At 52.8% G+C, this 27,950-nt stretch overlaps 1 protein-coding gene across 5 annotated transcripts; it reads left to right on the top strand.

Moving 5' to 3' along the window:
• Positions 1-72: 72 nt before the first annotated feature.
• GABBR1 (gamma-aminobutyric acid type B receptor subunit 1) lies at positions 73-27,950 on the top strand. Of its 5 annotated transcripts, none has more exons than XM_032649755.1 (23): positions 73-390; positions 832-925; positions 1,604-1,807; positions 2,569-2,754; positions 4,145-4,165; positions 5,648-5,808; positions 9,190-9,324; positions 9,694-9,864; positions 10,928-11,029; positions 11,610-11,675; positions 12,119-12,310; positions 17,490-17,732; positions 18,357-18,420; positions 19,690-19,767; positions 21,115-21,265; positions 21,762-21,894; positions 23,209-23,325; positions 23,422-23,529; positions 23,924-24,017; positions 24,664-24,791; positions 25,365-25,493; positions 25,696-25,839; positions 26,502-27,950. In XM_032649755.1, exons 2-23 carry the CDS (start codon positions 832-834, stop codon positions 26,673-26,675), a joined length of 2,895 nt encoding a protein of 964 aa, XP_032505646.1. In that variant the 5' UTR covers positions 73-390; the 3' UTR covers positions 26,676-27,950. The 5 variants fall into 5 exon arrangements, with proteins under 5 accessions (XP_032505646.1, XP_032505649.1, XP_032505647.1 ...); XM_032649758.1 differs by having other exon boundaries at positions 115-390; positions 2,569-2,690; XM_032649756.1 differs by lacking the exon at positions 2,569-2,754 and having other exon boundaries at positions 115-390; positions 26,502-27,949.

Raw genomic sequence — 27,950 nt, forward strand, 5'->3', positions numbered from 1 at the left:
GCGGTCCAGGGCGGGGCTGGGATCCGGGCGGCTCCCGGGGCTCGGGTTGTGGGAGGTGCCCTCTCCCCGGTCTCCCCCCGCCCTGTCTCCTCCCGCACCCTCCTTCTTCCCTCCGCCCGGGAGCGTTCCCCGGTCCCCGGCGCCGCCTCCTTCCCTCCCGGCTCCCCGCTCCCGCGGCCGCCGCTGCCCCGGGGAAGGAGAGACGGGGGTGGGGTTTGGGGGAGGTGAAAGAGGAGGAGAGACCCTGGCCGGCGAGGAGCCCGGATTCGCGGGGAGGAGGGTCGGGAGGAGGGGGAAGGTGGAAGAGAGAGGAGGGGGGAGCGGGGAGGAGCGGCGGGGCCTGGGGCCTTGAGGCCCGGGAGAGCCGGGGAGCTGGGCCGGAGCGCCGAGGTAAGAGCCAGGGCCCGGGGGAGGCAGTGCTTGGAGAGGGGCGCGCGGGGAGGGCCGAGCCGGGGGTCGGGGGGCCGCGGGAGAAGAGGAGCGGCGGGGAAGGAACCGGGAGCGGCGAGGCGGCCGATCCGGGGAGCGTGGGGAAGCCGGGCTCCGGCGAGCCGCGGGGGCCGGGGGAGAGGAGGTGGTGAGAGGTGGAGTCCCGGGAGGGTGGGGGGGGCCGAGGGAGGCAGGAGGAGGGTGGGGACAGGCTCTCTCTCCTCCTCTCCCCCCACCCCGCGCCGGGCTCCGCCCCCGCCTCCTCCACGGGGCGCTTTTCGGGTCCCCGGGCTGAGCCGGGTCGGAGCCCGGGAGGCGACCGGAGGGAGGCCGGGCCGCCTCCCGGGTCCGGGCCAGCGCCGGCGGGGCTCGGTCCGGTCCTCACGGCCGCCTCTCACTCAGATGCTGCTGCTGCTGCCGCTGCTGCCGCTGGCGCCACTCTTCCTCCGCCCCCCGGGCGCGGGCGGGGCGCAGGCCCCCAACGCCACCTCGGAAGGTGCACCCTTCTCCGGCGACCTCGGGCACCCCTCCACTCCACTCCCCCTTTCCTCACATCCCCTCTACTATCCCGTCGGCCCTACGTAGTATCCCGGCCTGGCAGCCCCGTCTCCTCGGCCCCACTTTACTACTCCTGACCTCTTTTCCATCACCCCGCATTATTACCCAGCACCCGTTTCTCTGGCCCCCGGTTACCACACTAGGCCCCCTTTCTGTGACCCCGCATTATTCCCTCAGCCCCGCCCCTCTTTCTGGGCCCCCCATTGTTACCTCAGTTCCGCCTTTTCCTTGGTCCCACCTTGCTGCCCAGGTGGCCTTGTAAGACCCCCCCCCCCACGCTAATTCAACTCAGATTCTCCTTTAGCCTTTCTTAGCAAACTCACTCGCATAGCATACCCTTTCACGATTTCTTAGTTACTTTTCTCCATTACCCCAACCAGCACCCTTCCCTTCCCACTTGTGAGCTCCTTGACCCTGGCTCATTACGTTGTGTCCTTCCGCCCAGGGTCTGTACCCCTCCCCACTCTCACCCTCTCGCACCTCATCCCATCCCCTTTGTCCTCCACCTGCCCGTTGACCACGCCCTACCCTCCCCTGCCTCCCGCTGCTGACTCTGCCTTTTCCTTTTTCCCCACCATCCCTCTCTTTCCGCCTGCCTCTGGACTCACCCCCTCAGGTTGCCAGATCATACACCCGCCCTGGGAAGGGGGCATCAGGTACAGGGGCCTGACTCGAGACCAGGTGAAGGCTATCAACTTCCTGCCCGTGGACTATGAGATTGAGTATGTGTGCCGGGGGGAGCGCGAGGTCGTGGGGCCCAAGGTCCGCAAGTGCCTGGCCAACGGCTCCTGGACAGATATGGACACACCCAGCCGCTGTGGTGAGTAGCCTCTCAAAGCCCCTCTCCTCTTCAAGCGAATTCTTCTTCCTGTCTCAAACTTAGCATCATTGCTTGCAAGTCAGCACTGTAAATCCAGTGTAACTAAATTCACAAGTACATTTATTGAACAACTACTATGGAAGAGGGGCTTTGCTGTGTGCAGTTGCAGGCAGCAAAGTTAGCAGCCTGCGCATTTTATTTCATCCTCCCTTCATTAGGCCACTGCCCATTTGAGAAAATAACTTGGTTATTCATCTTGTGAGTTAGTCTCTTTGAGGATTATTAGTGGCAGATTATGCAAAAATATTCTAAAATGATTTCATCACATTTTCGAATACTTGTCTCCAACGGAGAGACCATATACCCCCAAACTAAAACCCAGTTTAACATGAGTATAAGCCAACGATAATAAGGCAAATCTGACTGTGCATCTAAAGTTACATACAGCCACACATTTCAAAGCCAAAGAACCGCCCACTGTAGCTGACTCTGAAGAGGTCCCATTTTATGTGCTTATAGCTCCATCTCGGGTTCCTAGGATGGAAATGCTTTTTCTTTTCTTTTTCTGTTTTTTGGAATGCGTGGATGCTTACAGGGTTAAGGGAGGAGTGGCGGCTATAGAGAAGCTAATCCTTTTAACACGTGCTTTCCTGCAGAGTAGGACGCTTGTGGACCCAAACTCAAATCTGAGCCCCCTCCCTGCTCCCTAGGGGGAAGGAGTCTTCTCCAACTCGCCTGTCTCTATTTTCCTGTCTCCACAGTCCGAATCTGCTCCAAGTCTTATTTGACCCTGGAAAATGGGAAGGTTTTCCTGACGGGTGGGGACCTCCCAGCTCTGGACGGAGCCCGGGTGGATTTCCGGTGTGACTCCGACTTCCATCTGGTGGGCAGCTCCCGGAGCATCTGTAGTCAGGGCCAGTGGAGCACCCCCAAGCCCCACTGCCAGGGTGAGGGGAACAGCTGCCTGCATGCAGCAGATGAGGACGCTTGTCAGAGGATGGGAGCGGGGTGGGAATGGATGGTGGGGAAACATAGGGTGCTATACAAAATGGGGGGCATGGGGGAGGTAGAGGTGAATGCTTAACACTTTCCTCCATCCACCTGCCTCAAACTTGCTGCTGCAGTCCCCCGTGTCCACTTTATCTATGCTGGTGGCTTCCTTCCTTTACCTTTCTCTTTTTTAATATCTTCCCCGTGCTCCCAATCCTTGGGTCTCACATTTTCTCCTTTCCTGTGAATCTCTCCCTCCATCACCCTTCTTAAGGTTTAACTACTCCAGTTTTCCCCAGCCTCAGTTCCTTTCTCGAAACTTAGAACTTTCTATGCATAACCTTCTTCTAGAATTGATCCCTCTCCCTTCATTATATACCTGAATTATTGTAAAGACTCAGCAATAAATCATATATCATATTTAGAAAAATCAATAATATTGAAAAGACTATCCGGGGTGGAAAATTATCAGGGTAAAAATTTTAAAGACTTAAAAGTGGGGGCAGAATTGTCAGAGTATTAAGGGCAACCAAGGGATGGGGTGGGAAGAGGACAGTCCTTTTCTATACCTCCTGGACAACCTCCATCATTCCCCAAGGGAATCCGTCTTGTGTCCACCACCCCCTTTTTTCCATCTAGTTCTGCGGACTTCCCCCTTTCCTGGGCACCCAGATTCTCCCTCTGCAGTCTTCTCTCCTGGGATGCAGGCATACTTCATGCTTCCTCTACCTTTGTAGACACTCTACCTTTCAAGATCCTTGGACCTGGCTTTCCTCACTTAATTATTCTGCTTGTAGTTTACCATTCCATTCTGGAAAGTGGGACTCCCAGCCAGGGGTGGATTTACTACGAAGCTAATGAAGTTTAAGCTCCAGGGTTCCTCACTTACACAGGCTTCTTCTTGTGCTCGAATAATGTAGAAGGTTCTAATAATGTGTTCACATGGTCATAGGTTTTTGTAAAAATTGCAAAAGTAAGATATTTTAACAGCAATAGTTTCAAATCAATTGCATTTGTAATTTTTTTCACTTAAAGAGAGACCCCCAAATTTTATAATATTTAGGCTCCACAAAACCAGGATCTGCCCATGTTTTAGCTGTTGGCACACCTGTCTCAAATTCTGTTGTCCTATGAGCAATAAAAGAAAACCAACAAGTCCTGACCCACAGCCCCACCTTGCTCTTATCCCCAGGCACCTTCCCCTCAGAAACGCAGGCTTCTGCTCCCCACCCCCCCCACCCCGGTCTTCTTCGGCATGGACAGGTGTGGGAGGGGGCTGGGGATCAGGCCTGGGAAGCTGGGCACCACTGGTAACTCTTCTCTGATCCCCGTCTTTCCTGCTGCCAGTGAATCGAACGCCACACTCAGGTGAGATCGGAAACCCTCATCGCGTGCACAGCAATCCCCTTACCCTTCACTCTTCACCCTCCACCCCCAGGGATTCTGCCCCTAGGCTATGAGTTCGCATCCTTCCCATTCCTCCCCCACCTTCCCCCACCCACCCCAGTACGCGGCTGGCCCTTTCTTTCCCTACCTGTTTCCAGCCTCCAGTCCCGGTTTTCTGCGAGGCTGCGGTCCCTCCCATCTCCCCGCTTGGCTGCACGCCCCTCGGCTCCGCCTCCTCCCAGACTCCGCTTCGGCCTAATGGCAGAGCCCCAGCAGGGGGCGGCAGAGTGCTGGGAGACCCGGAGCTTCCACCTCGTCCTCCCCTGTGGGGTTCCTTCCGACCTTCTCTGGAACCTTTCCCTGCCTGCCCCCTTCCTAGGATTTCACCTGCTGACTCCATCAGCCTGGCCCAGCCATCTCACCCATTGCCAGGCCTCACTCTCCCTTCTTCAGCTCCTCCCCACATCCTTTCCTTCCCTACGCCCTTCCCCTTCTCTTTTATCTCAGTTCCTTCTCCCAGCACCCTTTCTCAGCCTCTGTCCACCGAGCCCCGTGTTCCCTTCCTCTACCCCCATCACCTCCCCCTGTACCACGGCCCTCCCTCTTCCCCACCCAGCTCTCCCTCTGTCTCCAAAACCTTTCCCATCGCCCTCTCCCTCACCACCCTCAGTCCTTCACCCCAGCTATTCACACCCCCATTAAGACGCTTAGGCGCCAGCCCCTTTTCTCTCGCGTCCCACTCTCGTCCTCCCCTTCTCCATCGCTCGCCTCTCGTGGCTTCAGCCTCCCGCGGCTGCCTCCGCCCACCCCGCCCTCCCGGCACGCCCCTTCGCCTCGTTCCTCCACCAATGTTCCCTTAGGTGGGATCCTTCCCTTCCTCCTCCATCTCTTTCACCCTAGGGGTCGCATCCTCCCTCTCCTCCCCTCCTCTCACACTGTGGTTCCCACAGCAGCGCTCGCCTCCATCCCCGCCCGCTTCCTCCCTCCCTAACTCTGCCCCCCCACCCCGGCTGCCGCGCGCCGCCCTTGACGTCAGAGCCCCCTCCCAGCCCTGCATCTCCCTCCTCCTCCTCCCCTCGGTCGGTCAGTCAGTCCGCGAGGAGAGTCCGCGGTGGCGGTGGCGGTGGCGGTGGCGGGAGCTAGAGCCGTGGGGGCCGTACGAAGCCAACCTCCCCTGCTTCCCCGAGGCCCTGTCCCCCTCCTCCGCACAAAACCAGGGATGGAGGCGCTTCCCCGACATCCCCTCAGCAGCCCTCCCCGGGAGAAGTGTCCCCCCTGAGCTCCTCCTCCTCCCCCAGCAGCCACCCCCGCCCCCTGCCATGGGTCCGGGGCTCCCCTCTCCCCGGCTGGGGTGGCCACTGCCGCTCCTGGTGGTGATGGCGGCGGGGGTGGCTCCGGTGTGGGCCTCCCACTCCCCTCATCTCCCGCGGCCTCACCCGCGGGTCCCCCCGCACCCCTCCTCAGAACGGCGCGCGGTGTACATCGGGGCGCTGTTTCCCATGAGCGGGGGCTGGCCGGGGGGCCAGGCCTGCCAGCCCGCGGTGGAGATGGCGCTGGAGGACGTGAACAGCCGCAGGGACATCCTGCCGGACTATGAGCTCAAGCTCATCCACCACGACAGCAAGGTAGCCCCGGACATGGGAGTGGGTGGGAGGTGGGGGGCAGGGGGCCAGCTGCATGTACCTTAGCGTGAGTCGCTCCTGGGGTTGCCAGGCAGACCCCTCCCATGTGTGACTAGCAGAAGACAGGCTGGGGGTGCGCGAGCTCGGGGAGAGTCTCAAGGGCTGGAGGTTCAAGATGAGGGTCTAGGGGTTCAAGGTGGTTAATCACGCTGCAAGGCTGACCCTTGTGCTCCCGGAGACCCTTGGAAGTGCCGGGTTGCGGGGTGGTTGGAGAAACTGGGGATGGGTTTGGGGTATGAGCTGATCCAGTTCCTCCAGAGAGTAAACTAACCCTGGGATGGGTTGGGGGATGGAGGGAATGAGGCGGGAGCTGGATCTGGGGTTTACATTTACCATGGTAACAAGGTAAATCTTGGCAGCAGGTCGGAGCTGGAAGGAATAGGGACCCAATGAGCAAAATTTGGAGGGACTTGAGCGCTCTAGTTTATTTATCACAACAAACAGCAAGGTAGCTGTGGTCCCTACCTGACTCTTTCTCATCCCTTCATCCCCAGCCCTGTCGCAGATTCCTGGATTGTGGGACTATATGGCATATTATGGTTGGGGAAGGCTAATGGTCAAGGGATGGGCAGAGGCACTAGGAAAATGATGTGATTACAGGTCCACACAGGAGCCCCCGCAGAGCATGGGGATGGTGAAGAGTCGGGACGCAAGGAAGAGAAAGAGAACAGGAAAGAATGGCAGTGGGGAAGGGGGACCAGGAGGAGGGCTGGGGACAGCGAGAGACCCTGGGGAGAGACCCTGGGGAGAGACCCTGGGGCATCATGTGGAACTCGGCTCCTAAGTGTCTTCCCTGCAGCACTGTGGCCTCTGAGATGTGAGAAGGGAAATGGGATGTAGGGTTAGGGGGTGGGGAAGAGGGAGGGGGGGAAAGTAAGAAAATTTGGGTCCAGGGGTAGTAGGGGATAGTCCTGCAAGATTCCTTTCCCACCCCTATCCCCTACATGAATGATTGGGAGTATGGGGGAAGGATGTGGCACATGGAAGGAAGGCGATTTGGGACCTCAAATCTATCTTCTCTCATAGGAGGCCCCGGAGACTTAAGGGATTGGGGGAGAGTGAAAGAGTACAGAGGGGAGCCCTTGGTGATATAACACCTGGGGTGGACTGAGGATTTATATTCGTTCTTTAGAACAGCACTCTACACCTAGATATAGGTATGTGAGGAAGGAGCGGGCAGAAGCGGGGTTGAAGATAGGGCGCTTGGGGAGAAGACAGCACAAGGACTCTTAGGGAACTTTGAATCCCTTCTGATGCTTTTACAGTGATTCTCAAACTTCAGTGTACCTAAGCATCCCCAGAGGAGTTTGTTAAAAATACAGGTTCTAAATCCTTGGTCAGGGATGAGTCCCAAGGATCTGCACTTTTTCCAGTCAAAATCCCATGAAGCTAACCCCAGGATGCCTATAGGAAGGGCCGCAGGGCACAGCAAAAGAATTAGTTAGGGTAGGAGAGGCAGGAAGAGAAAGAGGGTCAGATCCCGTGGAGGAGTCAAGCTTAGGAGAGCAAGAGAGGTAACTGGCTACGGGGGTTGGGGGGAGTATGGGGAGAGGGACAGGGAGGGATGGGTGCAGGCTTTAGAACAGGGGATTGAAGGGAGCTAGGGGAGCCCTGGGTGTGAGCTGAAACTCATGCACCATGACAGGTGATTCCCTGGAGGTGTTGGGGAGCAGATGGGGACCCAAGAGAAGGGGGGCTGGAAGAGAAAATAGCAGAGGCAGCGAGGGGGAGATGGAAAGGCAGACAAACTGGAAAGTGTCGTTTCCTGCCTGCAAATCCGGATCCTTGCTCCTTGCGAGAGCAGCAGCGGAGGAAGTCTATTGGAGAGGGGGTGAGAATCACGCGGCGCAAGGGATGTGCGGTGATGAATAGGGCGTGGAAGGGGAAAGGGGTGTAAGAGAAGGTCGGGAAGGAATGAGGAGACAGGAGAGACACTGGAGTAGCCTACATTGCCCTGTTTGCCTGTATCTTATGTGTTCTTATCTGTCCTCATTGTTTCTATTAACCTTCTCTTCAGACAAGAAAGAGAGGGCCACAGAGGGCCCTTGGGAGAAGCTGGGGGCAGGATCTGGAGTGTTAGATGCGGGAAGGTGGGACGTGAGAATGGTAAAGATACACAAAGATGCCCAAGTGGGAGGGATGCAGAACCTTCCAAACGCGCAGTGGAGCAGACACTGAGCGCTGCCCTTAGCAGGGGTGTGGGTGGGCGGGCAGCAGGGAGCTGGTTCTTTGGGCCAGCCTCCCCTGGCTCCCCCTTCTCCAACTTCCCACCGTGTCCCAAATGTCAGGCCTCAGTGGGAAGCGAGCAGGCCCTAGGGGGCCTTCTTTATTTCCTTCTGCTTGCCCCCCACCCCCATATCACCCTCCCCAGTCCCCTCTGTCTCCTGTCTGTCCCCTCTGCCCTGGCTCCCCACTGGCTTCCATTTCTTCCCCACTTCGTTTGGGGCTCCAGCAGCTTCTGAAATGTCATATTTCAGCAGGAGGGGAACAGGCAGTGGGAGCTCCATGGCTGGCTCTTCCTCCCCTCACTTCCCCTCCTCCCCTCCTCCCCTCCAGCGCCTTGTTTACTTTCCCAGCTCCATTCTTCTCTTTCAGGCACCCCTAAAAGCATCTGGTTTCTTGAGCATCCCATTCTATTTATTCTCCCCAGCTCTTCCCTCATCCTTGTTTCTCCCCACCCCCTTTTGCCCCTGAATGTCTTTTTTTTCTAATGCACCCGTCAAATGTCAGAGCCCAGCAGGAGGACGTGGATCCGCTGAGCCAGGACCCCCTGGTGGTCCTGTCCCTGTTCTCTCCTGTTTATTTATCTCTAGCCCTGAAAAAAGAAGAGGGAGAAAAAATAGTAGGTGGGAGAGGGAGTTTGCAGAGGTGAGGGAGGACTCTTCATAATATGGCTTTAAGGAGGCTGTCTGGGGACTTGAGGAAAAATTTATTCATATTCCTGCAGACTCTTTTCTACTCACAGATGTTTGGAGCATAGAAACCTGGGGAAAGGGGGCGGGGTGATGGAGCAAAGGTAGGCTAGGGGATGTCTGAGGATGCGCTGAAAGGAGGGAAGGCAGTGTTTGCATACACACTGATGGGGGGTGTGCAGGAGAGGATGTGGGTAAGGCGCCAGGTGGAAGACAGAGAAGGGTGTTTCACGAATGAGGGGAAAGGAGACTCAGGAAGGAGAAGAAATGGTGATAATGACAAAAGGGTTTCAGCAGAGGGATAGGTAGTGGGGGAAGTAACTAGGTTGTTGGGGGAAAAGAAAAGAGTAGGTGTTGCAGGGAGGGTAGGAGCCCTGGGGGAGCTTCCCTCATCCCCGTCCTCCTCGTTCAGTGTGACCCAGGCCAAGCCACCAAGTACCTGTACGAGCTGCTCTACAATGACCCTATCAAGATCATCCTCATGCCTGGCTGCAGCTCCGTGTCCACGCTCGTGGCCGAGGCTGCCAGGATGTGGAACCTCATTGTGGTAAGCAAGGCCCTGGGGGCCAGAAGGTGGGGCTGTCCCCTGGGCTGTACTAAAGAGGGCGGGTATTGCAGACCACAGCGGGCCCACTTCCGAGATAGAGTCCTTTGCAGACCTGAGCTAGTTGGCCTCCTAGCAACACTGGCCTGCCAGGGCTGCAGCTGACCTGCTCTCCATCAGAAGGAGTGGAAGTCAGCTCAGTGAAAGGGCACCCTGATGGAGGGGGCTTTTGAGAATCACTTTTCCTTGGGCAGAGGTAGGGAGACTTGGATAGAGTGAGAGAATCCCAGAGGCGGGGAGGGGTTGAAGGAATTCTCGGCAGCTCTTAGTGAGGCTGCCGTAAACACGCCATCCTGTCCCCATCTCTCGTAGCTTTCCTATGGCTCCAGTTCACCGGCCCTGTCAAACCGGCAACGCTTTCCTACGTTCTTCCGAACTCACCCGTCAGCCACACTCCATAATCCTACCCGGGTGAAACTCTTCGAAAAGTGGGGCTGGAAGAAGATCGCCACCATCCAGCAGACCACTGAGGTCTTCACCTCGGTGAGGAGGCACAGGGTGAAGGGAGCCTTTGCTCAAATCCCAGCACAGAGAGATGTGACACGGGATTCATTGGGGGGGCAAAGTCCTTGATTCTTTATCAAAACCCCACATTCCGAGTGGGTTAAGTGCATGTTCTTCCTGTAGCCGGAGGAATGAACAAGTTGAGTTTCTGGGACCCTCTCCAACTTTCTGGTTTTAGGATTTTTTTTTTTTTTCTTCCTGCTTTGAGGCTCTGTCCCGCAGACAGAGAGATTCCAAGTGACCCAGTTCTATTAAAGTAGGTTCACTCTAAAGTTGAGGCATGATAAGGGAGAGAATATGAGATAAGAACCTGTGGAAGTAGTAGATTCCAGAGGCACTCAAGGGGAGGTGGTGGGCGTGTGTGAAGAGAAGAGAGGGAAGAGAGAGGGAGGACGGAGGGAGAAGGAGAGAAGAGAGAAGAAAGAGGCAGACAGACGCATGCATGTACATGGTCTGGTAATTGATTCAGAGATGCGGACATGCAAGGAGAGGTGGAGGGGAAGAGGGAGACTTGTGGGGGAAGAAAGGAAACACCTGGCTCTGTACCCAGAGAAGACAGTCTGCTCCCTCTCTTTAGTTCTGTTCTTTGGGTCCTCTATTCACTCTCGTGTTCAGTGGCTCTTTAATCCTCCCCCCAACCTTCTCTCAGTGACTCAGGACATTCTCTGAGCCTTTGTCTGTCTGCCCACTTGCCTCTTGAGGTTGACATCATCCTGCCTGTACTAGACCCTGCCTCGTCTTTTCTGGTTCCTCTCTTTTCCTTTCCCCCATTTTGGCTGTCAGGTAGGAGTGGGGTGATGGGGTGACTTCCCTGGGCACAGATCCTCAGGAGGGGCTCACCAAGCACCTTCCCAGCTGGAAGCTACATCTTAAGACTCCAGATGCTTTCCTTCGAACTCTCCCCACCGGGGACAGGGCTGTTGAAGGGAGGTTCAGAACGGCTCTTCCTTTGCTCTGAGAACGCAGCCCCCTGTACTACCTCCGGTCTTTACTCCTTTGTGCACCCTGTGTCTTTTCTATTTGCTCCTCATCGCCACCCAAGACTCTGGACGACCTGGAGGAACGGGTAAAGGAGGCTGGAATCGAGATTACTTTCCGTCAGAGTTTCTTCTCAGATCCAGCTGTGCCCGTCAAAAACCTTAAGGTGGGATGGCAGGGGGTGATGGGCCCAGCCTGCAAGGGTCTGGGTGGGGAAAACAGTGGTGGGTTGGAAAGGAGAGTCACGCAGGGACAGGTTTTGTTTTTGTTTTTTTTTGGTATTGAGGTATAATTGACATATGACATTGCGTAAGTTTAAGAAGTACAACGTGTTGGAACCTCCCCGGAGGTTCAGGGGTTAAGACTCCGCGCTTCCAGTGCTCCCACTGCAGGGGGCGTGGTTTTGATCCCTGGTCAGGGAACTAAGGTCCCACAAGATCCCACATGCCTGCAGGCCAAAAAAAAAAAATAAAGTACAATGTGTTGATTTGGTACACTAATCTATTGCAATTTATTACCGTTGTAGCATTAGCTAACACCTGCATCATGCCACATAATTTCGATTCTGTGAGGCAATAGCATCTCCTGGGGAAGTTTAGCTCCATCTTCTGGCTGACATTTATCTACTACCCATTGAACAGAACCCTGCACTAAGCACTTAGGGACAGGAAATCAAAGCTGTGAAAGTGCTTGGCTTAGTCCCTTCTGGCGTCCCTCAGAAGCTCTGTTCTCTCTCCATTCTGTAGCGCCAAGACGCCCGGATCATCGTGGGACTTTTCTATGAGACCGAAGCCCGGAAAGTTTTTTGTGAGGTGGAGTTGGAATCTGAGGATGGAGGGGCACTGGGTGGGCTCTTTGCCTTGGGTGTCTCCTGGGCTGTCCCCTCTGCATCTCTGAACGAATGATCGGAGGTGAGGATTAATACGAAATCCCTGTCTGTTGGCTCTGACTCCACACCTTGTCTTCTCACACATGTGACACTCTCTCCAGGTCTTATTTTCCTATCGCTTTGTGTTTCTGGAGGAGCCTGTGAATCCCATCTTCCCTGCCTGGCTGGAAAAGACCACTTAAAAATAGAGGCTGGGGAGGCACTTAGAAGGAGGAGGAGTCCAGCCTTCCCTACTACCCCCAGACTTGTAGATTTCTTGTTTCAATTCTCTGCTCTTCTCTGAATCTGAAGAGGCTGCATAGTGTCAAGTGAGATAAGACAAAGAAACAAAACAAAGACCCAGCCCCGCTCCTCCTCTGCATTCAGGTGTACAAGGAGCGGCTCTTCGGGAAGAAGTACGTCTGGTTCCTCATCGGGTGGTATGCCGACAATTGGTTCAAGATCTATGACCCGTCCATCAACTGCACAGTGGACGAGATGACCGAGGCGGTGGAGGGCCACATCACCACTGAGATTGTCATGCTGAACCCTGCCAACACCCGCAGCATTTCCAACATGGTGAGTGTGTGAGGACTTGGAAGCTGGCACCTGGGCAGATGGAGGGGACTGAAGGGGTCTCTTAGGTGAGGGGAACAGGTATGGAGTTTGGAGGTCTAGGAAGGCAAGGGGCCTCTGCCTACCCAGAACTTGTTTGCATCGCGTTTCCTGTGGATTCCACCTCTGCTGTGACTTCCTTGGGCAGAAAAGAGAGAGTTATGAGAGTGGTGTGTTCAGTGGGCCCCTGATGAGTTGCAGAGCTGTTACCATGGAAATAAGGAGCAGTCGGCAAGAAGTCAAATGAGGGAGAGGCGTTAATGACAATATAGATGCTGCATCTGCAAGCACACCTTTATAGGAGCGCTGTTCCTGGGCAAAAATTCGTTTTATTTTCTTGGTGACTTCAGAGCACTTTAGAGTTGCTTAATATTCACTCCTGACTGATACTCAATTAGCTTGGCTTCTGATGCTTTTTTAATGATTCTCTTTTAGAATTTTAGAAGTAGAAGGGACTTTTTTTTTTTTTTTTTTTGCGGTATGCGGGCCCCTCCTGCTGTGGCCTCTCCCATTGCGGAGCACAGGCTCCGGACGCGCAGGCTCATCGGCCATGGCTCACGGGCCCGGCCGCTCCGCGGCACGTGGGATCCTCCCAGACCGGGGCACGAACCCGCGTCCCCTGCATTGGCAGGCGGACTCCCAACCACTGCGCCACCAGGGAAGCCCTAGAAGGGACTTTTGAAACCAGTTAGCCCCAGATAGCTGGTTAGTGACAGACGTGGAGCTAAAAGACACACTCTCTGGTGTGGGAATCAGCCTACAGGTGAGGGGCACAAGTGAGTAGGGTGTGGTGTGGCGGGGAGACCGCTTTCTTGCTCTGCACTGCATCTTAAAGAGTACGAGAATCTTGGGTGAGCTTGATAAGGGCAACCTATGTGTCTGCTTATTATTCCAAGTGTAGCCCCAGGTCTGGAATACCTGCTTTGGAGAGCATGCTAGGGGTGAGTGAATGACTGTAAAGCCACCCTAATATCTTATTTGTTAAAAGTTGTAGTAATAAAACCAGGAGCTTAGATACATGATTTCAGTGATCCTCATTGCAATACTCTGATGTAGACTTTTCATTTCCATTTTATAGACCAGGAAATTGAGACTCAGAGAGGTTAAGTGATTTATTGCAGGTCACCAGCTACTGAGTGGTGAAGCTGGAATTGAATTCTAGTTGAATCTAACTCCAAACCCTCTGCTCTATCACCTCCCATGGAAAACCCTGAAGTCTCACTAACAAGCTTGTACTTTTATCAGCTAACACTGTTTAGCAGATGACAGTTTTTGAGCAAGGGAGAAATAAAATCCAGGAATTTTATTCTGCCGTGGATTGTGATGAAAAGGTCAGTTGCCACAGGTACTCTGATCATGGATACTGTCCTGGGACATTTCCAAGGGATCTTGGTTGAAAAATACGATGGAAAAATTCTGCAAGATCACTTCCCTGTAGAGCACCTGAGAAGTGAGTTGTCCCTGAGAACCTGTGGAGGTAGAGGAGCTGGTAATCAAAGCCAGAACGGCTTGTTGGTACCCTGAGCCCAGGACCTGCCAATAGTGGCTTCTGCCCCATAGCAGGGAACTAGAGGAGCTCCTGATAGGACACAAGGATTTGGTTGGGGGTATAGGGGGACTTCTGGGCTTTTGAACAGGATGAGCTGGAGGGTCTCTTTCTGGCTCTTCATCTCTAGAGAAAGATGGTGTCTGCCTTTGAGGTCTAGAGCTACTGCTAGGCCTGCTCAGTAGCCTAAAATGCCAGGTGAAGAGGCCAAGAGTTTTCAGAGGGTAGATGCCATCTTAACAATTGACTAGAGAAGAGGTTGTAGATGAATCAAATAGGACCAAGAGAAGTGAACCAGAAGCAAGGGTCGAGTCTATGGCCCAGAGTCAAGGAGATTTAGAAAAGAAGCAGAGTTGCCTTCACTCTGTAAGGATGGCCTTATGTTTAGATCAGTAGTTCTCAAACTTTAGCTTCTGTCAGAACCACAACTGGGCTTTTCCCTTGGAAGTTCTGATTCAGTGGGTCTGGGGTGGGGACAGGGGCTTCACATTTCAACGGGCTCCCTGGGGATGTAGATGCTACTGGTCTGGGGAACACACTTTGGGGACGCTTAGGGCGGTGGTTTTCAATCAGAGGTTGCAATGTTTAGGGACAATTTTGGTTGTCACAACTGGTATCTAATGAGTAGGCCAGGAATGCTTCTAATCAACCTGCAATGCATAGGATCGTCCCTACAACAAAAGATTATCCCGCTCAAAATGGCAACAGTGCAGAGATTGAGAAACTCTGGTCTAGAGAAAGAGTTTTTAGGAGCCAGATACGGGAGAGTGGATTAGAGTGGTTTCGGAGAAAAGTAGCTCTGGGTTGGAGCTGTACTAGAGATCAGGTACGAGGCAGCACACCTGGGGGTAAGATTGTCAGTAGATTCTGATTGGGATAGAGGTCCCGTCAGACCTGGGTATGATAGAAAATAAAAATCCACCTCAGGATACACATTTTAGATCACCGTTGGGCACCTATTCTCATGCAGAGAGACAGCCAGACAGGGCTGTTAAAAATTTAGGGTCGCAAATTTGTACTTGGTCATTTCACTAATTTCTATGGGTTGCAGAATTTGTGTTGTTCAGTTTTCCTTAAGCCGCCTTGTAACATTTGCATTTGAAAATTTACAACCATCTTTGCTGACCCAAAGGGGAGAGATTTTTTGGTAATTTTAGTCATGGGTGGGGACAGTGGTGCCCCCAGTGGCCAAGTGTGTTAGTGACCTGGAGCCAGCAGAGTATGAGGATCCGGGCAGGGGACGGTGACATGCGGAGCAGATGATTCTCTTCCCATCTGGGTGATTTTTGGATGCAGTGTTTACTTTGAACTGAAGGTCGGATGGACTTGGAGGCTGAAGCATGACTCAGAAAGTCTCAGGCTATCTAATGTCTGTCAACGGGTGCTCTCGGAGAGAGACATTTCAGCTTACAGAGACAGTGTAGGGTAGTTGGAAGAGTATGGACTTTGAATGGGTTTAAATCCCAGCTCTTCCACTAGCAGTATAACCTCAGGCAAGTGAAACTGTTCTGTGTCTTAGTCTCCTTATCTCTTTCTAAAATGGGCATATAATAGTATTTACCTCATTGGATTATTTGAGAATTTAATAAGTTGATATATGTAAGGCCAATATAAATGTTAGCTATTATTATGATTAACATTATTCTGTTTAAGGAGTGGTGATATTAATGAAACATTTCAACAAAAGAATTAAGAGGACTTGGAGATTTCAAAGAGTCTAAGGTGATTCTAAGGTTTCAATCTTATAAACTGGGGAGTGTTGGAAAAACAGAGCTTATTCTTAGATACTTATAATTTCAGGTTATTGATTATATAGTTACAAATGCCTTAGAGACAGTTGGAGATTCAGGACTTGAAATACTGAGCTGGAATTATAGATTTCAATGTTAGTAACAAAAATGAAGTTGAAAGAGAAAATGTAACTTACTTTATACCCAGCATTTTATACATGTTGTTATTTCATCCTTATAATAACTCTTCAAGGTAGTTAATATTATTCCCATTTTAAAGCTGAATAACTACATAGTGAGGTTTAATAACTTGTTTCAGATTATATAGCAGGTAGGTGGATTAGTTAGAATTAGAAGCCATCCTTCCAGTTATCCATCCAATGGACATTTTTCTTAAAGACAATTTTTTGGAAGCAGATTAAGTTCACAGCACCATTTAGAGGAAGGTACAGAGATTTCCTGTCTGCTCCCTGCTTCACTCATTGATAGCTTCCCCCATTATCAGCTTTTCCCAACAGAGTGGTTATAGCTGATGAACCTACGGTGATATATCATTGACACTCAAAGTCCATTGCTTACATGAGGGCTCACTTGGTGTTTTACATTGGGTGGGTTTGGATAAATGTATAATGACATGTACCCACCAAACAGAGCATTTTCACTGCCCTAATCTATAGACACTTATTATTTGTCCAGAATGGGCTGGGCATAGTGCTGGATGCTGAGGTTTAAGAGCAGAATGGAACCTGGTCCTGTCCTCAAGGGGAGTAGAGCCCAGGCCTTCCTGTCTTCAAAGCCCAGGCTGCTTCCACTGCACCACACTGCCCGTCCTTTGCATTTCCCACTCCCCCGTGTCTCCAGAAAGTTGAAAAGAAGGAAAAGTGGGCAGGGCACCAGGAACAAAGATTTATATGTATTCTTCATTCATCTATTCATTTCTTCATTAGAGTATGTTTGTATTTTAATAAATTCCAAATCTAAACAGAGTTGTGTAATGCCCCTGTGTATTACCTGTGCCATGCCAAGAGGTGGCCACTGAACCTTTCCTCGTACAGTTTCTGGGAGATAAAGAAGGGCAGAAGTGATTTTCCCCATTATATGGAAGACGTTTCCAAAAACGGAAGCAATTTACTTACAGTCATTTAGCTAAACAATGTTACTGCCAGGTATAGAAATTCAGGTCTCTTGATCCATTTCATGGCAGAGCTAAAGGAGCTATTATTCTTTTTAGCTTTCTTGGAAAAAAAAGACGGAGGGTTGGGAAGGGTGTGGGTAAGGATTGAATAATTGACTTCAAATGTGTGAAGGGTGTTCCTGCAGTCCCAAGTCTTCTGAAAACCCTCCAAGAGACAGTGAACTGAAAGCACGCGAGGTTGGCAGGAAGTTAGCATGCTAAAGAAAAATCTTCCTGGTTGACAGAGTGAGGAAGGCTGTGGTGTCACCTTTTCCGGGCTCTTTCAGAATTGGAGGAGCTGTTAGTTCCTGCGTCAGCTCTATTGGGAAAGTCTGAAGGCTGACAGAACACCAACGCTGCCACCGGCCACTGGCGTAGCCAGGTCTTTGCTTTGCCCTCTCTGCTTTCTGTCCTTTGCTGTTCACTATGCAGAGCATCTATTTATTAAACTTCTCTGCTTGCAGTTCTGAGCTAGCAGCTGCGCACACTAAGGCCATCGGACCCAGCTAACTCCCGCTCTAGTCTAGTAGCTTCTGATCTGAGACAGACACGTGGGTATAGTTAAAGATGTTGAATGTACATACTCTCAATCTGACAACGTGCACGCAAACCATCCTTTCAAGTCGAAGTGCCGGAGCAGAATCAGAAGCCCACCCCGACTCCAATCCTTTCCTCCTGTTCTTCCCTCCCCAGACGTCCCAGGAGTTTGTGGAGAAACTGACCAAACGACTAAAAAGACACCCTGAGGAGACGGGAGGCTTCCAGGAGGCACCCCTGGCCTATGATGCCATCTGGGCCTTGGCATTGGCCCTGAACAAGACGTCTGGAGGGGGTGGCCGTTCAGGAGTGCGCCTGGAAGACTTCAACTACAACAACCAGACCATAACAGACCAAATCTACCGGGCAATGAACTCCTCGTCCTTCGAGGGTGTTTCCGTGAGTTACAGCAGCCCCTCACTTGCCTCTGTCCTCCCATCCAGAGAGACCCCTCCCAGCTCCTTCTCCTGGAGACATGCGTTCTGTCTTTCTCATTTACCTCTCTGCAATAATCGGTCTCAGACCGGGGAAGTAGGAGCCCCCAAACCAGAAAGCCCCGTGGAAGGCTAGAAGGGAAATGGTATATTCCGTTTCTTTCAACCTCTCCCCTCACTTCTCTTCAGTCCCGATATTTATGAGTCAGATGAAAATTATAGGATTTTAAAAGAGGAAACAGCGTGAAAGATCATCTACTTATTCCTTTTAAAGTGGGGGAAAACAGCGTCCAGAGGGATTTGGTGGCTTTCTCGGGTCACACAGCCAGAAGCCAGGTCCCCTGGTGCTCTATCTGGGGATTTTTCCCATTCAAATCTCCTGGGTGAAGCTTCTTTTCAAAAGAATAATGTTTCTAAAATCTAGGGTATAGGCATCTGGGGTATGTCCTATATGCAGGCAAATGCCATAAATAGAATTCATTCAGAAGCTCGATTACATCAAAAACATAAGGATTCAAAGAGTTCCTGATGTTCTTTTTTGCTCTTGCTTTTATCACTTTGCCTTCCTCCACATGTTTCTCCCCCTCAGGGCCATGTGGTGTTTGATGCCAGTGGCTCTCGGATGGCGTGGACGCTCATCGAGCAGCTACAGGGTGAGCACTGGGGGGTGAGGGAACGGGGAGGTCGGGGGCCAGGCTGGGGCCGGGCTAGGGCACCGTCTGGGAGGAGAACACCAGGAGGAGACATCAAAAGATTGCCTTCGTGCCTCCCTACCTCCTGCCCGCTCCTCTAATTGTTTTCATCAAGCTTCTAAATAATAATAATAGTAATAATAATAATAATGATAATAAAAAGCTTAGCTATGGGTGGGTTTCTCTGAGTTGCAGTGGTTGTGCATGCAGATTGAAAACAGCCACTCTCCTTCCCCAGTGGCCCCCATTTTGATTTGAAAGATTTCCCTTCGGTGGCTTGAGTTGAGGGGTTCATGAATTGTTAGTGGCACACTCATGGACTCAAGAAAAGCCGAATCGGGGAAACCTTCTATTTTTAAAGGGAATCCACTGCATTTCCTTGATTTGTAAATAATTATTTCTAATTTTTCTGTAGTGCGTATAGTTTGGCTTTTCTAGATGATATTTTCTTATACCTTAGCGCACTTCACGTATTTGCAAAACTTCTGAATTCGTTTTTCAACTCCACCCCCATCTCAGCCTCTTAGAGCAGGGCCAAAAGAACCATTTCTTGGCCTCCTGTGAAAAGTTTCTTTCTTTCCTTCCCCCCACCTCCCACACCCTGTCAGATCTTCTTTGTAACCAGGACAAGAGGGAATAGACTTCAGTCATGGTCAAAGGGGTGTGAATTGGCTTTAGAAGGGAGAGTTATGGTAACTGGGGCAGCTCTAGAAATCTTAGGAGTGACTGAATTTCACTTCGTGGCTTTTTAAGAGGCAGATGCAACTTGTCTAAGGAATTAGAAGCCAAGTCAACGGAAGAGAAATTTCTAAAATTAAAATGAAAGCCTCTGGGAAAATAGATCCTGTGATTCTGTCTATCATGAGAGGGGGAATAAGCAGAAACACGTTGAAAGGTTTAGAAGCCAGAATCACAGTGAGAGACATCTTGCTGAGGTGTGAGCCTGTGGAATGGGTGGCAGACATACTGTACAGCCTTCTTCACTGAAGGGCTTTAAGCATATAAGATACTCTTATTTGTTTGCGTTGCCTTGGAATCCACCCTATAGTGCTTTTAAGTCAGATTGCTGATTCAAGTGACCCCCAGGTCCTCCCAAGTATCCTTCAGGGGCTCAGGTGAAGGGAAAATCAGATACGGCCATGGAGAACTACTTGAGGGAAGTGGGAGGTTGAGAATGCCTGGGATCGGCTCTTCACCTACCTGTGGTCACTCCTATGATCGTCCATCCAGGTGGCAGCTACAAGAAGATTGGCTATTATGACAGCACCAAGGATGACCTTTCCTGGTCCAAAACGGATAAGTGGATTGGTAAGTGGATCCTGTTTATACTTTCCTTCAGCCCCTCTGAACAATTCAGAAAAATGGTGTTTGAATGAGGGTGGGGTGGTAGGTGCCATTAGGTTGAAATATGCCGGGAGATGGGCCAGGGGCTGGGTTTCAGAGAAAGGGAATAAAACCACCAAGACGTGGGTAGGGGAGACTGGTGTATTTGGAGAGGGAATAGGCGGTTGGTAGCAATGCACTCTTAAAAATAGTACCTTGCTGGGATGACTGGGGATTAGAGGCAGGGGGTGGGAAATGGAAACTCCATTTGGGTTTCCCAGATGTTCTGGTGACTTGAGGTATCTAAACCAGCTACTTTAATCCTAGAGTTGCCTCTTCAGCTTTGATAGGAAAATGGTTGCTTAAACTGTAGGAGAGGCTGCAAAACCTCATTGAATTGTCTTCTGCTGAAATGTGCTTTTTAAAGAGAAAAAGGAAGCAATTATGTTCTTTGTGTGCTTGGTGAGCTAAATGATAGGAAGTGGGAAAGATACTCGAGGTGGGCGAAAGGAGGGCTCTATTGATCAAACAAAGGTTTGGCATCTTGAGGAGGGAGGGGAGACACAGCCGTGGAAGACAGCTGCCATCTGCCCTGCCCAGCTGAAATCTAGTAGTTCTCAGTACTGCTGGAGTTTGGAAATTTTTTTTATAATTTGAATTTAGGACAGTGTCTGTATTGCTATAAATGCTTCATGGCCTAAATTACGCTTTTTTTAAAAAAAGCTAAGCAAATTGAAATTAGTCTTTTTTTTTTTTTTCCTTTTTTTGAACTCTTTGACAAGTTTGAGCTTCCCTTTAATAATAACTGAAAAACACCTTTGGGAATATCGCCCCGACAGCAGTAAAATCACGGATCCATTTTTGAAAAAAATTTCCTCCTGAGGTTAGGAGGCCAGACTCGGTACTTTGAGGGACTTTAGCTTCATGGTTCTATGATTGTCTTTTGCAGCTTTGGATTTGAGTTGTAAGAGACCTCATACCATTTATTTCTCAGTATCCCCTTCTTTCCCCTCTGTTTTCCTTTGCCACAAGAAAGACAGAAAAACACAAAGAACAAACAGTAACGAAAAAAAAAAAAAGACTACAACTTCAGTGATACAGCTCAGCTTCTAGCTCCATCTTCTAGTCTCATTTCTGATTGTTTCCTAAGAGCCCCAGCATCAAAGAGCATTTGACCTGCAGCGGCCCCTATTCAGGGCAGTTAGGGTCTCCTGTCCTCAGAGCTAAGACCTGGGTGCCCATCAGCAGCTTTGTCCTTCTTCCCTTTCTCCCGTCCCACCTTCATCCCTTTGTCCTCCCTCCTTTCTCGTCCCCCTCCCCTGTGCCATGCAGGAGGGTCCCCCCCAGCTGACCAGACCTTGGTCATCAAGACGTTCCGCTTCCTGTCACAGAAACTCTTTATCTCCGTATCCGTTCTCTCCAGCCTGGGCATTGTCCTAGCTGTTGTCTGTCTGTCCTTTAACATCTATAACTCCCATGTCCGGTAAGTTTCTCTTCTGACATTTCCCTGTCCTTTCTGCTTCTCCAAGATAACAGTCATTTGCTTGAAGGGAGTGAGAAGGAAACTGTGTAGCTTCTGAGGCTGTGCATCCTTGAGGTTTCCACTCTGAATTATTGCTTTCCCAGTGACCAATGGGAACAAAAAAGGAGAAACCAGCTATAACTCCCATCCTTGCTCCAAAGCAACTAACGGGAAAAAAAAAAAAAAAAGCCTTTGGGACCGGGTAGCACAGTGTACGGCTCTAATAGATTGTGTGTGGCGGGGTCCCGTGCAGGAAGCCCTCTGCAGCCCCGCCACGACCCAGCTGGCTTTGTCTCTCGAGGCTCCGCTGCCTGCTCCAAACCTGCCTTCCTCTGCCCGCGGCCCTGAGGTTGGGGTCAGGCCCTTGTAGGGCGTTTGGGGAGCTGAGCCTCCCTGGAGAGGAGGGGTAATTCTGCTCTTCTCCCTCTCCCACCCTCTGCCTCTGCCTCTGCCCTAGTTACATCCAGAACTCACAGCCCAACCTGAATAATCTGACTGCTGTGGGCTGCTCTCTGGCGTTAGCTGCCGTCTTCCCCCTCGGGCTGGATGGTTACCACATCGGGAGAAGCCAGTTCCCCTTCGTCTGCCAGGTGAGGAGGGGGTGGCAGGTCCCTTGCAGAGCATGGCTCTCCCGGCCCCTCAGGAGTGCCTTCTGTGATGCGCCATCCCCTGCCTGTCCTTCTCCTTGTCTTTCCCTGACCCTTGTACCAGTTCCTTCTCCTGGCATCGCCCCTCTGGTCTCTGTCTGGCTCCGTCCCTTCTTTCTGTGCCTCCAGAAGTTTTCATTCTGGAGCTCGCTTGTCAGTTCCAAGGTTGCCATGGCATGTCTTGCAGAGAAGAGGGGGAAGGTATCGAAGGCGAAGGAAGGGGGTCTTGCGCAGAGAACCCTTGGACAATGGTGGCCTGTCTGTGGCATGGGGGCTGAGAACAAGAACTGGGGACTTCCCGTGGGAGCCTTAGTTGTGGTTCGGAAGGACGGAGGTGGGGATCTGAACCAACAGCAAGGAGAGCTGGGGGAAGGGACCACTCTCACACAGGGAGGAGGCCTTGTGGGACTCTTGGTACGTGGAAGGTTCTGGGGCTGCTTCAGCAACAGTATTGGTTTGGTTCTCTCTTATGCTGGTGGGAAACACCCACCCTTTTCCCTGCCCCTCCTTACTCCTTTCTCCTCTGCCCTGTGCCTGTCCTGATCACGCACATGGCATTTGTGCACACATACACCTACAGTTCCTCAGAGGCTCTCTGTCCCCGGTGAGACCTAATGCAGTGGGAGAGCAGACAATTAGCTGCAGTGACATATGAGAGGCTTCTGCTGTGGGAGCAAAGAGAAAGCAGCTCACTGTCAGAGTAGCTGGGCGGACCTCACCAAAGGCGGCATTTGAATAGTGAAGGATGCAGGGGATTTTGTCAGCTGGAGAAATAAAGGATGGTTACTCCAGGAGCAGAGGGAGCATCCTATGGGTAGCAAAGACTCAAGGGTGAGGGCGAGCAAATGAGCAGTTCAGCAGGGCTGGAGCACGGGGCAGGTGAGGGCCTGGGGGGAGATGAGCCTGGGAATTTAGGTGGGACCGTGTTGTGAAAGGCCTCTTGCCACATCTGGAGGTGTTCAGGCTGTGAACACATCAGGAGGTGTTCACCTGTAGGCACTGGAGAGCAGTCAGAAGTGACTAAAACCCAGTCTTTTAGCACGATCACCCAGGTGGCAAAGTAGCAAAGGTGGATGGGAGGAATTTGTGAAAGGTAGGGAGACTCGCCACCACCCCGCTGCTCCCCTTCCCCCCGGCCCCCCTACCGGCTGCGTCCCGCCTTCCTTGTCATCTGTGCCCTCCTACAGCCTGCCCCATCCTGGCACAGTCCCACCTGTTGCCCCGCCCTGTTCTTTCCTGCCCTCTCTCCTTTCCTAGGCCCGCCTCTGGCTCCTGGGTCTGGGCTTTAGCCTGGGCTACGGCTCCATGTTCACCAAGATCTGGTGGGTCCACACGGTCTTCACAAAGAAGGAGGAAAAGAAGGAGTGGAGGAAGGTGAGCTGCTTCCGATGCCTCGGTCCCTAGCGCCTTGGCTCTCGGGGTTTGGAGGACCCCCACCCCAACACGCCTGTACTCCGTGTGTTCACCCAGACCCTGGAGCCCTGGAAGCTATATGCCACGGTGGGCCTGCTGGTGGGCATGGACGTCCTCACCCTCGCCACCTGGCAGATCGTGGACCCTTTGCACCGGACCATTGAGGTACCGCTTGGGAGAAGGCCCTGTGGTCAGGAGGCCGAGGGGGGGCTCCGGCGCTGCATGTGGTCTTGAGGAGAAGAGCCACTCGTGGGAGGTGTTTTCCAGCCCAGTGCCTCTCAGCAGCTCTACCTCCTTCCTGGAGGGAGCTGCACCAGAGGCTCTGGATTCCTCTGAAGAAAGGAAGTGGTGGGGAGCTGGCAGGATGTGCAGACTTCAGATATCATGGAAAGTGGGGGAACAAGCACTTTTAAGGTGTTTAGGCAAATGCTCCCGGGATCTGGCATCAGAATTGAGGATCTCATCAGAAAGAGGGGGCAGAGTTGGGAGTCAGGGATTGAGCAGAGGTGGGAAGGGGAGGATGGCAACCGTCTTTCCTGTGGCCCTGTCTCTCCCTTAGACTTTTGCCAAGGAGGAACCGAAGGAAGATATCGACGTGTCTATTTTGCCCCAGCTGGAGCACTGCAGCTCCAAGAAGATGAATACATGGCTTGGTGTGTGGGACGTGGGGGAAGATGCCACTAAGGCAGGGGGTGGTGGGGCAGGGACAGTAGCTTTGGAGGGAGAAGTGTCTTTGGAAAAAGGCAGAGAGCTCACGTGCACCCAGTGCGAATGGCCTCCTGTTTGTCATTGCACTAATCTTTTCTGAGAATGGGGAGAGTTGGTCTTTTGCGTGAGGAGCTTAGGTCTAACGCAGGGATGAGGCAGAGCTTGGATTCATCAGAGGGATCAGTGATGATGCCTCACCCTCATCTCCAGACCTGACACCATCTCTGTCTGGTCAGCTCCCTGAAGTAAGACCGGGGCTGTGAGGGGTCAGGCCCCCTTTGGCCTTTTTAGCATCCCTCTGACCTATGAGCACAAATGGCAAACCTACCCTCAGTGTGGAAAGCCGTCTTCCCACCTGGAGAATAAGGGAGTGAGACACTGTGTGAGTGAGGTCGGGGCGAGTTGGGTGGACAGTGGGGGCAGCGGACAGGGAGGGGTGTGCTAGGTCAGAACGGGTGGATTGGAGAGGAGGCCCCCTTTTCCTTGTGAGGCGACCAGGAGGAGTAACAGCAGGTGGAGAGCACAGAGAGCAGGGGAGTGAGTGCAGCCTGAAGGTCTGGTCGCCCGCGTGACCCTCTCCTGCCATCCTAGGCATTTTCTATGGCTACAAGGGGCTCCTGCTGCTGCTGGGTATCTTTCTTGCTTATGAGACCAAGAGTGTGTCCACCGAGAAGATCAACGACCACCGGGCTGTGGGCATGGCCATCTACAATGTGGCGGTGAGCTCCCCGGACCCCTGGCATCGACCCTGGGGACGGACTATAGCAACCCAGGTGGAGTGGCCTGGGACGAATCAGGTGCCAGATGTGGGGTCAGCTGGGTGGAAGTCTTCAAACGTTTTTTAATGTCTCGGATTTGTTAAGCACTTTACAGTCTATAAAGCACACATTAATCTTCATACAGCCACCCAGTGAAGTGGATATTAGCATCCCCACTAGATAGATGAGGAAGCAGAAACAGGTGAAATTACTTGTCTGTGGTTCACAGGCTGGAATCTGGGTCGAGATTTCCTGTCAGGGATGCCCAGGGACTGGCTCTCGGGGACTCTGATGTGTGTATAGAGGTCCTGGGAGCTCCTGCCTTGAGGGAGGGGTTGACCTAGAGCTGAAGCTGGGTTGGAACAGTTTGTTTGGCATTCTTCTCAACCTAGAGTTGAGGACGATCCTGACTTTGGGTCCTTTTCAAATGGAAACTTCCCCAGGAACCTGTCACCATAGACTCTCTCCCGGGGAAAGACCTCGGCTCTCGTCTGAGCCGGCAGATCTGCGACCCCAAACATGTTCTGCCCCCAGGTCCTGTGTCTCATCACGGCTCCGGTCACCATGATCCTGTCCAGCCAGCAGGATGCGGCCTTCGCCTTTGCCTCTCTCGCCATAGTTTTCTCCTCGTACATCACCCTGGTTGTGCTCTTCGTGCCCAAGGTGTGATTCTGGGTGTCCTCCCACCCTCTCCAGCCCGTGTCCCCTCCATGCCTTCGTCACATGTCCCCTCCTCCCACTTCATCCCTTGTTTCGGGCCCAGCTTGTTCCTCTTGTTTTCGTTCTTTTCAACTGCAAGCCAGCGTCAGCTAAGCACTGACACAGTCCCTGCTCGGCCATCCATGCCCCTAACCTCCACCCCCAGATGCGCAGGCTGATTACCCGAGGGGAGTGGCAGTCAGAGGCGCAGGACACCATGAAGACGGGGTCCTCGACCAACAACAACGAGGAGGAGAAGTCCCGGCTGTTGGAGAAGGAGAACCGTGAACTGGAGAAGATCATTGCTGAGGTGTGCGGTGAAGGCAGGGCTGGTGGCGGGTCGGGGAGGCCCACGTCTCAGGTCCGGCTTCTGGAGGCAGAGTCTGAGATCAGCCTTCCGGAGCCTGTGGTTTACCAAGGGAGGGTCTCAGGAGACAAGCGGCCAGGGAGTGAGCGGAGGAGGACAGGGAAGGGGAAAGGGTGGCGCTGGCCTCAGGTAAAATCGGGTGCTAGCCTCGGCAGGTGGGGGCAGGTGGGGGCGGCTCTGGAGCACAGCTGCACGGTTGGCTTCACCTGTGGAGGAGCCGAGGGGGTGGCCCTGGGCTGGGGGTGGCTGGCTGCGGGCCTTGAGTGTACCCTCCAGTGAGAGGGGTCTGGGCAGGTCCCCAGGGTGTCCACTGTGCCCCCGCTGTAGCTAGAGGCCAGCGCAGTGTCAGGCTGGGGGGTGCTCAAGCTGTGTGCACGGACCTGTGTCCCCTCCCCCCAGCCCCTGTGTCTCCCTGATCTCTTTCCTTCACCTGGTGCCCCACTGTATTCTTTCGGCTCTCCCTGTTCTTTCCCCCATGCCTCGCGTTACTTTCTTCTGCCAGTCTGCCCCTGCGTCTCCCACACAGTTTCCTCTGCCTCTCTTTCCCTCCCCCAGCCCTTCCTGACTTCCTGTCTCCCACTCGCCCAATTGTTTTCTTCCTCCAGAAAGAGGAGCGAGTCTCTGAACTGCGCCATCAGCTCCAGTCCCGGCAGCAGCTCCGCTCCCGGCGTCACCCTCCGACACCCCCAGACCCCTCGGGGGCCCTGCCCAGGGGGCCCCCTGAGCCCCCCGACCGGCTTAGCTGTGATGGGAGTCGAGTCCACTTGCTTTACAAGTGAGGGCGGTGTAAGGGGAGACAGGCCAATAGGCGGAGGGAGAGGGAGAGGGAGAAGGGGAGGGGGTTGGGAGGAAGCAGGGGATACCAGCCCCAGGTGGGAAGAACACTACTCCGTCCCACCTCTTGTAAATACCTGCCCCTCTGCAAGCCCCGGGGTTTTCTGGGTCTCCAGTACTCCCGGAGCCAGGCCCTGTTCTCTCATTCGTTCGTATGATTTTCTATCTCTACTTCATAACCTAGTTTGTACCTGGCCTGAAGCTTCTCACTCACTGGCTCCTCAGCAGCCTCACTACATACACCCTTTTCTTTTCCTCTGTCTCGTTGCCACGGCAACCCCACAGCTCCCTTGCCTTTGTGCTCTGCTCCCATCCAGCAGGGGTCTCCCCAGAGTGCTCTCTCTACCCTAACAGGGCCTGGCCATTTCTCGCACCATCCTAATCTCCTTCCAACCCACTTGCCCTTCCACACAACCACAAGTTTTGTTCCTCTTGAATTTTGCTTCTGCAGGGCACTCATTCTTGTTGCCAAGGCTCACATTCTCCTCTCTGCCAGACACACATTCATCCTCCCCTCCCCTGCTCGTTCCCACTGCACAGGCTCCTGTGTGCGCACGCGTTTCACACGTGCTTTCTCCACCCTTCCTGTGGCCGCATGTGCTCCATTGTATTCCCTTCCCTCAGGGCTGTGTGTGCCCCTCTCATGGTCATGGGTGTGTCCTCGTGAGGGCATGTGTGGGTGGGCGTGTGCCATTTGTCTAGCATGTCTTCCCTGTGTGCACACATCCAAGCTTATCCATGCACTTTCCCTGTGTGCCCTCGTGGTGCCTCGCGTACCCTCTTCTTCCTGCACCTTAAAATCATTCTGTTCTTCTAACAGAGTCATATGCACCCACCCTGGCCACTGTTACGCACTTTTCCCCAATTCATGTTTGGTGTGGCTGCCCACATCCTCTCTTTGTCACACTTGGTTTCCGCTCGCACTCTCCAGCCTCTCCTTTGCGCTCATGGACCACCCTCGGTCCACACTCACAATCGTCCTCTCCCAAGAGTGCTCCCTTTGGTTTTGTGTTTTTCTGGGGGAAAGAAAGGAGAAGAAATGGGGGCGGGTTTGGGGAGCTGCTTCCAGTGGATATTCGGTGAGAATCCTGACCAAAGGAAGGCACCCCTGACTGTTGAGATGGAAGATGGTCCTATGGGGTGGGAGGTAGCGTCCCTTTTGCACTGTGGTGTCTCTTGGGGAAGGAGCTCCCCAAATCTCAATAAACTAGTGAATGGAG

Source organism: Phocoena sinus, chromosome 11 (assembly GCF_008692025.1).
Source record: "Phocoena sinus isolate mPhoSin1 chromosome 11, mPhoSin1.pri, whole genome shotgun sequence".
Lineage (NCBI taxonomy): Eukaryota > Metazoa > Chordata > Mammalia > Artiodactyla > Phocoenidae > Phocoena > Phocoena sinus.